Genomic DNA, 13,178 nt, shown 5'->3' on the forward strand with positions numbered 1-13,178 from the left:
ACTTTTATAGATGATCACTCAAGATACTGTCAGGTTTATCTTCTTAGAAGTAAAGATGAAGCCCTAGACGCTTTCAAATTATATAAACTTGAAGTAGAAAACCAAAGAGGTGTTACTATTAAAACTCTTAGGTCGGACCGAGGCGGTGAGTATGTGATACCTATAGGAGAATTCTGCAAACTTAATGGCATCATTCATGAAACTACTGCACCTTATTCACCTGAGTCGAATGGAGTAGCTGAAAGGAAAAACCGAACACTCATAGATATGGTGAACGCTATGTTAGCTAGTTCAGGGCTACCTTCGAACCTGTAGGGGGAAGCAATTCTCTCTGCTTGCTATATCTTGAACCGAGTTCCATTTAAGAAATCCGACAAAACTCCATATGAGTTATGGAAAGGAAGACAACCGTCCTATGCATACTTTAAAGTGTGGGGGTGTTTGGCCAAGGTGGCCACTCCTCGTTCCAAGAAAACCAAAATAGGACCTAAAACTGTAGATTGTGTTTTCCTAGGATATCCTGAGCACACTAGTGCTTATAGGTTCATGGTAATTGGTGAGAACACCATAATGGAATCCAGAGATGCAGTGTTTTTCGAACACATTTTCCCTTTAGGGTCTGGACCTCATAAAAGGGTCCGCGATGATCTCTCAGATGTTCCTTCGACTAGTCAACCCCCGTCTCTAGATGCTGAAACCGAACCTAGAAGAAGTAAGAGGGTCAGAACCGAGAAAGGTTTCGGTCCAGATTTTGTGACTCTTACGGTAGAGTCTGAACCCCAAACCTATAAGGAAGCTATGACTTCTCCGGAAGCTCCCTTCTGGGAAGAAGCTTCAAATAATGAGTGGGATTCCATTCAACAAAATGAAACTTGGGAGCTTGTAGACTTACCTCCTGGTAGTAAAACCATAGGTTGCAAGTGGGTCTTCAAAAGGAAACTTAGAACATATGGAACTATAGAAAAACACAAAGCTAGGTTGGTAGCTAAGGGGTACAGACAACAGGAAGGATTAGATTTCTTTGATACCTATTCACCGGTCACTAGAATCACTTCTATCCGGATGCTGATTGCTATTGCTTCTATTTATGATTTGCATATACATCAGATGGATGTTAAAACTGCTTTTTTATATGGTGAATTGAATGAAGAAATTTATATGGACCAACCTGAAGGTTTTGTTGTGAAAGGTTTTGAAGATAAAGTATGCAAACTGAAAAAATCTTTGTATGGTTTAAAACAAGCACCTAAACAGTGGCATGAAAAATTTAATCATGTAATGATATCTAATGGCTTCAAGGTTAATGAATCTGATAAATGTGTTTACATTAAATCTGTGGATGATTCTCATGTTATTGTGTGCCTATATGTTGATGATATGCTCATATTAGGTAGTAACCTTGATAGTATTAATACCACTAAAAGCATGCTTAACGAAAACTTTGACATGAAAGACTTAGGCCCTGCTGATGTAATCTTAGGGATGAAAATCAGAAAGATGTCTGATGGATATAGTCTTAGTCAATCTCATTATGTTGAAACTGTGCTTAAGAGATTTAATCATGAAAATGCTAAACCTGCAACTACTCCTTATGATCCCAATTGCAAATTGAAAAAGAACAAGGGTGAGGGTATTTATCAACTTGAGTATTCTCGTGTTACTGGCAGTCTTATGTATTTAATGAACTGTACAAGACCTGATATTTCCTATACTGTGAGTAGATTAAGCAGGTACACTTGCAACCCTGGGCAGGATCACTGGAATGCTCTCTACAGAGTTCTACGGTACCTGAGAGGAACTTCAAACTATTGCTTAAGTTTTGGGAAGTATCCTGCTGTGCTAGAAGGGTATTGTGATGCTAACTGGATATCAGACTCAGATGAGTGCAAATCCACTAGTGGGTACATCTTCACACTTGGTGGTGCGTCTGTGTCATGGAAGTCTACCAAACAGACATGTATAGCCCGATCCACCATGGAGTCTGAGTTTATATCCTTGGAGAAAGCTGGAGAGGAAGCTGAATGGATACGAGGTTTCCTGGGTGGAATTCCACTCTGGCCCAAGCCTGTGTCTTCGATCGCAATCCACTGTGACAGTCAAGCTGCTATTGGATGCGCAAAGAATAGTGTATACAACGGAAAGTCTATACATCTTCGAAGAAGACACAAGACAGTGAAACAACTACTCTCTACTGGCATCATCTCTATAGACTTTGTAAGGTCTAAAGAGAATATTGCAGATCCTTTGACGAAAGGGTTATCTAGAGAGGTAGTTAGAATCGAAGGGGATGGGACTCAAGCTCATAGAATAAATCGCCATGAAGGACACTCAACCTTGTGAACGGAGCTCCAAGATCAAGGTTCAATGAGATAACTAATTTTTGGTGATGTCGAGAGAAAGCACTATCTTTGTCCCTCTCTATGGTGTAACCGTATGATAGTGCTGCCTGCATGTTTTAGGATGATCTGTCAAGATCTTAATGAGTTCCATGGATTTGCTTAAAGCGGAGTGTGGCAGGACACTCTTAATGGACTCACCTATGTGGATGTTGGAAGTGGGGCCGCTTCCTATGAGAATTTGAGCTTTTTCTCTAGAGACATTCATTAAGTCCGGGATTTAGCCCACGGCCAAAACGGGCACAACGGCAAGAGCTTGGCAGCTTTTTTTTTCTTTGAGACATCAAAGTGTGGTTGTTATTTCTGAAATGCACTCACTGTTGACGGTTCAAGACATTGTGTTCACCGAAACAACAAGCAGTTCCGGTAACCTCTCACTATGTTAAGGTTCAATCTCTGGGACACCTTAGCCTAATATTGATGTATTATGTTTTCTCGTATTTCGTCGATATGTTTTATCATTCATGTGGGGGATTGTTAGAAAAAACGCTTTAAAATTACCAATTTTTCCTTGGACTATGTTTTGATCCCTAGACCTATTTCACATTAATTGTTTTTTCTTTTGAATAGATAAAACAATAGTCCCACATTGACTAAAATCTAAAGAGTTTTAGACATAAATACCATAGAATTTGCTATAAGGGCATGGCCCTTAGGTCATTAGACTTTTGTGCTTGGAGGGAAGGCTTAGACTAGGGCAAGGTTGCCTTTCCCGTACGCGCGGTGCTAGATTTCAAGCAATAAAGCCCATCAGTGAGCTTACCCATACCAATCTTCGTCCTCAGAGTATGGTCTTGTATAACACATTCAGAGTTAGTGAATTGAACACTTAACAGATGCTTCTGTGCATGGTTAGCATGTGATGAAGATAGAAATTGAGACACGGAGATGAGATTGCAAGTGAATTTTGGAACATACAGCACATTGTGCAATATAAGAGAATCATTCAACTTTACAGTCCCAATTTTGATTGCATGTATACTTACACCATTAGGCAAACCAACTTGAATAGGACTAATATCACGACAAGAATCAAACAAGTTGTCATCGCAACAAACATGATTGGACGTTCAGGTGTCGACAATCCAGATACGACCATTCTTACCAGTTAGACGAACGTGATTTGTAGTTGCTGATATCTCACTAACAATAGCATTCCCCTTGGCAGATGAAGGGTTACGGACAGATGAAGAATCGTTTTTGGACTGAGTCGCAGGTGGACGTCTTGGCTGGCGACCATCTGGATAACCATGCTTATCCCAACAACGATCCTCAAGATGTCCATTATGACCACAATAAGTGCACTTTAATGGAGGTTTGCCCCCCCCCCCCCCCCCCCCCCCCCCCCCCCCGGTTTTTGATCCTTGTGGCTTATGTGCGTGAAAAGCCATTGGAGTAGCTGTATCCTCCCGTTGTTGAGTATATGATTTGACCTCTTCCTCTTGGATGAGACGAGAATACACCGCATGTAGAGACGGAAGTGGTTCGGTGCCCAAAATACTAGAACGAACATTAGCGTAATAGGGTACGAGACCCATTAAAAGTTCACGTACCTGATCGTTATTACGCCGAGTTCTGAGAGTCACATTCAAACCGCAAGTGCAGCCAGAGCATTGACAAGAAGGCAAGGCATCAAAATCATTGATGTCATCCCAGAGTTTCTTCATCTTCCCGTAATAATCTTGAATGGACTCTCCATCTTTTTGTTTGCAACTAGCAACATCAGATTTGAGCTGAAATATTTTGATTCCATTCCCTATAGAAAAGCGAAGTCTAATATCTTCCCATAAATCGAAAGCAGTATCACGATAAGAAATTGAAGAACGAAGAATTGGATCAATCGTATTAAAAATCCAGGCAACAATCATGTAGTTGACAGTCCACCAATCATCCAAATCAGAAGAATCAACAGAAGGTTTGGAGACTTTACCATTAATGAAGCCAAGTTTTCGTTTTGCGCCCAGAGAGATACGAAACCCTTTAGCCCATTCTTCATAATTCGATCCTTTGAGAACTACATGAGTGATGATAGTTCCCGGTCCATCGTTTGAGGCTAAAGTATATATAGAAGAACGATTCTTAGGAGAAGAAGAAGATGTAATTAAATCGTCTGGCATATCTAAAACCGGACTCAGGATACCATAAAGGTAGTTACAAGACAAGATTGTATATAGAAAACAAGAGTGAAAAACCGGACGAGACAAGAAATTGTTCCGCCTTTCATTGTCAATGAGAACTCCTATATAAAGAAGTTAGCTTACAAAAGATTATCTCCAATATCCTGACATAAGCAACATATCTCTTAAAGAAGGTAAATAAATATTTACATCTAATACAAAAGATACTGGAGTATCCAAAAGATACTGAAATATACAGCTAATAGAGAAGATTAAGCATGCCGAAGAGGTAATAACTCAGCTGAATTTGACAAAGTGTAAGAACACCATAATGGGAGGACCATTTCTGAGAGGTGTTTCCGGCGGAGAACGTAAGAGGGTTAGCATTGGTCAAGAAATCCTGATCAACCCAAGTTTGTTGTTTCTGGACGAACCTACATCTGGTTTGGATTCAACATCGGCTCAGCAAGTCGTGACTTTGTTATGGGAGCTAGCCAGAGGTGGACGAACAGTTTTGATGTCAATTCATCAACCTTCTAGCAGACTTTATTACATGTTCAATAAGATATTAGTCCTGTCAGAGGGTAACGCTTTGTATTTCGGAAAGGGAGAAGAAACTATGGATTACTTCGCTGGCATCGGATACTCTCCATCTGTTACTATGAATCCAGCAGATTTCCTTTTAGACCTTGCCAATGGTACGTAGTTAAATTCTCAACTCTAAGCCATAAAATTCCTATGATCTTGATCAACCAATGCCCACTAATAATACTTTGAGTAATTGTATGTGTGTTTTTAGGTGTTCATATGGACGAAATGGATATGGATAAAAGAAAGGAAGTAAAACAACAACTTATCTCCGCTTACAAGATAAATCTGGATGATAAGGTGAAGAGGGATATTAGCCGGAAATGGAAGATGGTCACTTCTTAGATCATAAAGATGATGATCATCAAACGAAGGATCATGATAAGGATTTTGGCAGATGGAGTACTAGTTGGGGTCAGCAGTTCTGGGTATTGTTAAGAAGGGATCTTAAACAAACAAAGAACGAATCATTTTCATTCATAAAAATTACACAAATTCTCGTCATGTCACTTCTTTGCGGGCTTCTTTGGTGGAAATCGTCTACGGCCGATTTACAAGACCAGGTATGCGTGTGCCTTCTAATTATGGACAAATTTGCTTCTTGCTTCTTAAAAAGATTCTCTCTTGCAAAGACCATTTTTGTTTGTGAACCCTCCGCAATAGTAGGCTAAGATTCCGGAATTCTGGCCTTCTTCAAATAGTAATTAGTAATGGTGTACCAATAATTTTGTCCATCTGGCTTTTTTTTTTTTTTTTAATTTTTTAGGCTAAGATTCCCAACACGTATTGTTTGCACGTCATATTTTTAAACTAGACTCTCGTGTTTTTAGGATGTTTTTTATTTTCGGGTGCCATCGTCATGAATGGTGCTTCGTGGGCGGGTGGCATTGCGTTCCACCGGCCTTCTGAGTTGACCTAAGTTTATGAGTGCTACTCACCGCTTTGTTTATAAAATTGGGGCTGCCTTCTCAATAACAGAAAACTCGCTGATTACACACATGTTAGGAAGCATTTTTCCTGCATGGGCTGTCTTATTCGACATCATATGCTCAACTTGTTTTATTTATTTATTTGATGACTGCCGTTGATTTATGCCATATGACTTAGTATAAGGGTAAAATGTTAGATCGACACTGTTTTGATTTAGAATGCATGTTATTTTTACTGCGCGTACTGCATGCAGTCTCACAAAAAACTTAGTTCGTATATGTAAATTTACCCAATTCAATGCAAACTGTGGTCACGGACGGTTGTAGTTGCAACTTGCAAGATGCACTAGCCATTTAGTGAGAGTATAGTTCACTAAATAGCGCCAAAATATCAAACATATATATAGGATTTGTCCAAGCATGTCAAGGGATCCTACCTGTTAATGCATATGTTAGTGAGGATTGATCCCGGTCATGAAATGTTCATTGTCATAGTAACCTATGCATTGCGTGTGTTGGTGAGGATTGATCCTCTCGTCAAAAATTTATTTTCATGATGACCAATGCATACTAGATAAAAGTAACATATCGACTCATTACATTCATTTGCATGTCTGACAGATTGGGCTACTATTCTTTTACTCCATGATGTGGGGATTAATTCCACTTTTCCAAGCTTTATTTACATTCCCGCAAGAGAAGCTGATGCTTACTAAGGAGCGATCATCAGGCATGTACAGACTCTCATCTTATTTCATGGCAAGATCAGCAGGCGACCTACCAATGGAACTTGCTCTGCCCTTCGGGTTTATCATCATAACTTATTGGATGGCAGGCTTAAAACCAACGGCTTTTCATTTTTTCAAAACGCTAGTTGTCGTTCTTTACACGGTTCTAGTTTCACATGGAGTAGGGCTCGCAATTGGTGCAGTAGTCATGAATTTTAGGTCTGCAACAACATTGGCAGCAGTCATAGTGAATGCATTCTTTTTAGTTGGTGGCTATTACGTCCGAAACGTCCCAAGTATCATAGCATGGCTCAAGTACGTATCTGTCACGTACCATAGCTACAAACTCCTGTTAAGTTCTCAGTATAAAATCGACGAGATGTATGCATGTGGACCTAATATCACTTGCAGAATCGGAAGTGATCCTACTATAGAAAAGATTGGACTTGGAGGTGAAATTATCTCATATCTCTCTCTAACTGCAATGCTCGTGGTTTTCAGAACGATTGCTTACCTTGCACTTATCAGGGTTGGAAAAGTGTCTCGTTAATGGTTTGTCACGGAATCTTGATTAAAAGCTAATGTAAGCATATATATACATCCACCAGCAAAACAAATTCACCACTATATATCGATCAAGTCAAAGATGTCATTAAGTGAAATACCAGTTGTACCCGCTGGGTATAATATATTTGTTACCTTCTTCTATAAGAAAATTATTACACGGCAGAGGGATACTGGCTTCCACGATTTTATTATATAGTATTTTATTGAATATACAGTATATGAAATTGCATTAAATCAGTAGGTTGAAGCTCCAAGGATTCTCGAGTTGGTTAATTAAATTTTCGAAAATTCTGTATAACCGTGGTTTTGAACCACAACAAAACTATCCGTTCACAGTGGGCGGGTCCTAGAGCCTGCGCCCATGTTTTCTTTAGCCGGTCGGGTCCATCGACTGTTAGTGGACGATTTTGCCGTTGTCCAAAATTACGGTTATTTTATATTTCAAAAAAGAAAGAATCCTCAAAGGATGTGGATCTGAATAAAATTCAGAGAATATATTTATCGGTCCGGGGTTATAATCCCAAAAGGGATTATAACCCATCATAAAAAGCCCATCCAAATAAAAGTGATACAAAAACCCCAAATATCATAAACTGTCTAAACTATCCTTCTAGTATTTAAATCATCCCAATAAAAATAAAAATCAACCCCACTTTTAAATTTTATTATACTATCACCACCACCAACAACAAACCACCGGCAACAGCGCCATCGCCGACCGCCACCACCACCGCCATCACCGTCGCCGCCAACCACCACCGCTGACACCCACCGCCGCCGCCACTGCCTCCACCACCACTGCCGCCAATTACCACCGCTGCCATCACCGTCGACAACCGCCGACCACCGCCGTCAACCACCACCGCCGACCACCTCTGCCACCACCACCGTCGTCGTCCGCCGCCATCGCCCACCGCCGACAACCGGTGCCGTCGCCACCTCCGAACACCGACTACCGCCGCCACCACCTCCGACCACCACCACCGATACTGAGCAACTGCATCACCACCACTACCAGTCAGCACCACCGCCAACACCCGCCGCACCGCCACCAGCACCACAACCGCCCACCACCACCACCACCACCCAAAAAATTAGATGAAACCGATTTTGGTTTCATCTTGGTTTCGTGAGAATTCACCTGCAAGAAAAATTTTAAGAGGTATTATACATGTTCATGGATAGAAATACATTGTTGAAATACGATGAAATCGATTTTGGTTTCATCATAAATAAGATGAAACCATAATTGGTTTTTGCGCTTCAAAAACAATACCACCAGTCATGTCTCAAGACCCATTACTCAGCTTCACCTGGTATATCTTTCCATCTAGGTTTACAGGCAATTCCTCATTGTATTGCATCACTTCATTGCACCTGCAACTACAGATTCACTTCAAATCCCATACCCGCTGCATTACTGCCTTCCATTTCAGTTCAAGCTCATACCTGAACACCAGAAATGCTCCATCTCAGGCTCAGTTTGATCTTCAACTGGACCTGCAATATCCATATTAATTCAACCAGAGCAACACCAGTTCCTCCATGGATTCTGATTATCACCATCTGCAGTTCATAATCACCACCAACATAGGCATCTTAGTTCTTCTCTACACTCTCAACCTGCAACTGTACTTAAAAACCATTCTCAAGCATCATCTCAAACCATTCTTCATAGAGAACCAACTCAAAGCCAACACCAATACCACCTTCTCTATAATATTAACTTCAGCTGCAACTGGAGCTTACTAGCAGCATCAAATGAACTCGTCACAAGACCCTGTCACTGCAATAACCATATCAAACCCATCACTGCAATAACCATATCAACAATCCCAGCAGCTACACTTGCACACTGCCAATCTGAAAGCAGCGGCATCAACATCTCCTAGCTGACTCTACTCAGCTCCACAATCCAATTCACCACCTGCAATTGCTTCCCATTTCAATTCTAGCCATCATTTTTCTCTGTTAAACCTTCTTTTGGACCCTCTCCTTCACATAATTTCAGAATCAGATTCCACTGTTTCCAGAACAGTTTCATGTTTCCTTTCTTCCTGTAGTAAAGAAGTTTCATCAACTTTATTCATCCCAAGAGCAGTCCTTAATGTCTCCATCTTTCTCTCATTTCTAGCATCAATTTGATGGGTCTGACTGAGTACCTGATACCCTGAATCAAACACAAGCAGTTCCAACATATCAGTAATAAGATATAAGAATATTGGCCAACAAGAATAGAATAGTTACTTTTCTCTTTCCATATGCTCAAATCATCTCAACTAGGTACTCGGAAATTAAAAAGAGCATGTTTTAGGGAGATGCCTCCTTCACTTACCCTGCACACAAATGTCGGTGTAGGAGTCAAAAAAGGGCCACACTGTGATACTTATACAAGTTTTCAAGTTCAACAGGGGCACCTAGTCTAACCACTCTAACCATAGATGATAACTATAAGATTGAACTGCAAAATATGACTTTGAAATGTATGCATAGCAGCTCAACATTAACAAACCACATAATGTCAACTGCTAAGTTAACTGTGGAAACGCAACTTAAGTTTTCAATAATTGCACAACCAAACAACTTGTACACTTTCCTTAACCAGTTCTTTAACTGGCATGGACTTCAATTAAAAAGTTAGCCCATAAAATGGACCTCACTAAGAGACAGTAATGCACACTTCATTGATCTTAACATTTTAGACTAAAGCACTTAAACAAACTTCAGTACAAAATTCATCTACTATTAGAAAATTAAATCCACCAACAAGCAACGTAAGACTAACTGTGATGTTCATATCCCATTTCCACCAACACAGAGCAAACAAGGGACGAAATCTTGCACCCGGCAAGTTAATCTCACTATTATTTGGTATAACATTTTCAAGAATAAATCTAATTCATCATCAAACATGTAAATGGAATTAAATTTACCAAGTCAATAAATCCTTACAATAACAATCAAAAGTAGAAGGAGATAAGATTTTTACCAAGTCAATAAATCCTTACACTAACAATCAAAATCAAATTCTCAAGAATAAAAACCAACGAAATGTCAAACAAAACGAAATCTGGTATCCAATTCAATTGAAAAATTAGTGAAATGATAAGATTTTTTAATCTCAAAACTTCAAATTACCATTCTAAATCCATTGTTTCTCCCAACACGAGCAGATCGTCATCGGTGGTTCATTTCCACCATGGAATCAATTCCTAGATCTAATTCCTAGACCTTATTAGAAACATCACCACTCCATCATCCCTTCCTTGAAAAATCGATCTCAATCATCAATTCGTCACCAACCCATCTCTGTTCTTCAACTGAAGTTAAAATCGCAACCCTAATTTCAACAATTAAGGGTTAAGGGAACGAAGGTGGTGGTGGAATTGAAGGAGACGGACGAAGGTGGTGGTGGTGGTGAGATACGAAGGTGCTAGTGTGGTCGGAAAGCATAAAGTTTCTGCTGGTGAGATATGGTATCGCTGCTGGTGGTGATGGTGGTGGGGAGAAGAAGAGAAAGAAAGAAGAAAAAAGAAAGGAGAGAAGACGAAGACGAAGATGAAGAAGAGTACGTTTGGGTTTTTTCAAAGTAAAAAAAAAACTAAATTTGCTAATTATTATTTGAGCTGGGATTTTTGTGTCACTATTTAATAAAACTGATTTAATTTGTTAAAATTAATATGGATGGTATTTTTGTTCCTTTAAGTTGGTCACCTAGGGATTTTGTCACTAGTTTTGTATATTTATACATGAATATAATAGTGAGTACCGTTACTGTTGTTGCATTTGCGGTGTTGGGCGGAAGGGAGAAATTTGGGAAAAAAAATTCGCATGAATCACTTCTTAAGTTCCAAGCTAGTTTTGGACTTGGTGAGGTTCGTGAGCAGGGAACATGAAGTTCAATTTCCTTTTATTATTTTTTGTATTAAAAGTCCAGCAGCAGAGCATCTCACATAGTTGTTGAAAGTCTTACTTTCTTTAAAGGACATAGGATTTAGTGCCCTATCTCGTTATAGGTTTTTTAAAGAACTTTTCGCTCCTGGAATACGTAAAGGATCCGATAGAAGTTGCCCGAGTATCGCATCACTTCTCGATAAGGAAGACAAGAACACAAGTAAGGATTTGCATAATTGTACAGAGGAATCTGAAGACCAGCTTCCAATTGGTCATAGCTCACCACAATTTCCTCAACAGACCATTCTTGGTTTCTCACCAAGTTATCATCAAGGATACCACCAGCTCCGTTAAGGAACAAAACTTGACTGCCAAGATTGGACTCGGCAATGATGTCTTTCGGGGTCATGGGGCGAGTACGAGCAGGTGTAGCCTCACAAGTAACAGGAGCAGACGAGACAAATGAAATAACCAGTAAAAGAAAGAATATCAGGAGAGTATATCAATCAGAAGAAAAAGAGAACCATGATAAAGAAAATAAAACACTGACAGAAGAAAAAAAAAGGTTTACCTTTTAATTTTAGTGGCCGGTACTTGCAGACATATTTAGAAAGAAATTGAGAATGATAAAAACAAAAACATTAATGATGATGAAAGCAAATAAAATAACCATGGTGACAAAAAAAAAATATTGCAGAGAAAAGCAGGAAGACGAAAGGACTGGAGAAGAACAAAACAAGAGATTAAAGGAAGAGTATAAAAGTAAATGGGAAAACAAGGTGGATACCTTCTTAAATAGAAATGATTTCTGGGAAATCCGACAGACGTGGGTTCTAACAGATGAATAAAGTGGAGAAAGTGGGATAATTAATGATGTGGATGAGTGCATGCATAGAAATCTTAGGGATGTTACTAGTTACAACTGACAAAAATGTTTTCATCCCATCATACCATTGTCACGATGGGAAGAAAAGAGGAAAACTGTGACGGATAAATATCTGGGGAACACATGGAACGTATAAGACATCAGTGAAGTAAGATAAAATGTATACATTTATGTGAACACGTAAATCACGAAGGCATCTATATGTTCACAAACAATGTTTGCATTCTAGGTACATACTCGCACTGATGATACAATTGCATTGATTTCTTGGTTCAAAACTTTCGGATTTATCATAGCCTCATCTAATAATATCGCGAGAGGCGTTTACGCAGGGAAAGATAAAGAAAACGAAGTATAAAAGTAAAACTCATGGAGCGTTAGACAAATATAAAGTGCTGAAATGTAAATAAGACTGGGATTTACGTGGTTCAGCACTACGGCCTACATCCACGGGGTAGTTGTTTCACTATGTACTTGATGATTACAGAGATAGTCGAGTGACTTTGGAGTTTACATAGGTCTGTGTATTGTAAAGGACAAACTTACACTCACAATCCTTCTCTCTCTCCTTCTCTCCCTGGTTTTTCCGATCCCCTCACTCTTGGTGGAGAGGGGGTATTTATAGGGTTAGAGTGTGGGACCCATTTCTGAGGGCCGTTGGAACCTTATCTTCTTGTGTTTTGTGTCCATCACGCGGAGATCTTCGCTCATTACTTGATCACGCAGAGTCATCCTCGTTCGTTCCACGGATTGATCGACACGTATACTACTCAGAGTGTTTAATGCGGGTAGTTGAGTCGCATGCTCGTGTCAGACAAGTGTCTTCTGCCCCTGTCACATCCATGTCAGTTAACCTTCTCTTCACCGTTGATCTTAGCTTCTTTTGGGGATGAGATAAAGTAACTCTTCGGGAGTTATTTGGTGCTCCGCGGTACATCGTGTTTTCGATACATCTTTTAACTTCTGCCCTTAGATTTGTTCGGGCAAAGATACGACGTCGACGGAATGGGCTTCTTGGCTGTGGGCGTGTATCATCATGTTTTGATGACTTTGTCTGCATGCTCTCCACGTGT

General features: G+C 39.8%; 1 protein-coding gene across 1 annotated transcript; it reads left to right on the forward strand.

Annotated features, from left to right (window-relative positions):
- Positions 1-4,421: 4,421 nt before the first annotated feature.
- LOC113291777 (ABC transporter G family member 9-like) lies at positions 4,422-7,426 on the forward strand. The gene is made up of 5 exons (XM_026541272.1): positions 4,422-4,493; positions 4,773-5,211; positions 5,313-5,417; positions 5,456-5,664; positions 6,652-7,426. Exons 1-5 carry the CDS (start codon positions 4,422-4,424, stop codon positions 7,306-7,308), a joined length of 1,482 nt encoding a protein of 493 aa, XP_026397057.1. The 3' UTR covers positions 7,309-7,426.
- Positions 7,427-13,178: the final 5,752 nt, after the last annotated feature.

This window comes from Papaver somniferum, chromosome 6 (assembly GCF_003573695.1).
Source record: "Papaver somniferum cultivar HN1 chromosome 6, ASM357369v1, whole genome shotgun sequence".
Classification (NCBI taxonomy): domain Eukaryota; kingdom Viridiplantae; phylum Streptophyta; class Magnoliopsida; order Ranunculales; family Papaveraceae; genus Papaver; species Papaver somniferum.

Coding starts and splice junctions, on each gene's coding strand:
- LOC113291777 (XM_026541272.1), top strand. CDS start 4,422: ATGATAGTTCCCGGTCCATCGTTTGAGGCTAAAGTATATATAGAAGAA. Junction 5,212..5,312: donor CCTTTTAGACCTTGCCAATG/GTACGTAGTTAA, acceptor GTGTGTTTTTAG/GTGTTCATATGGACGAAATG. Junction 5,665..6,651: donor CGGCCGATTTACAAGACCAG/GTATGCGTGTGC, acceptor CATGTCTGACAG/ATTGGGCTACTATTCTTTTA.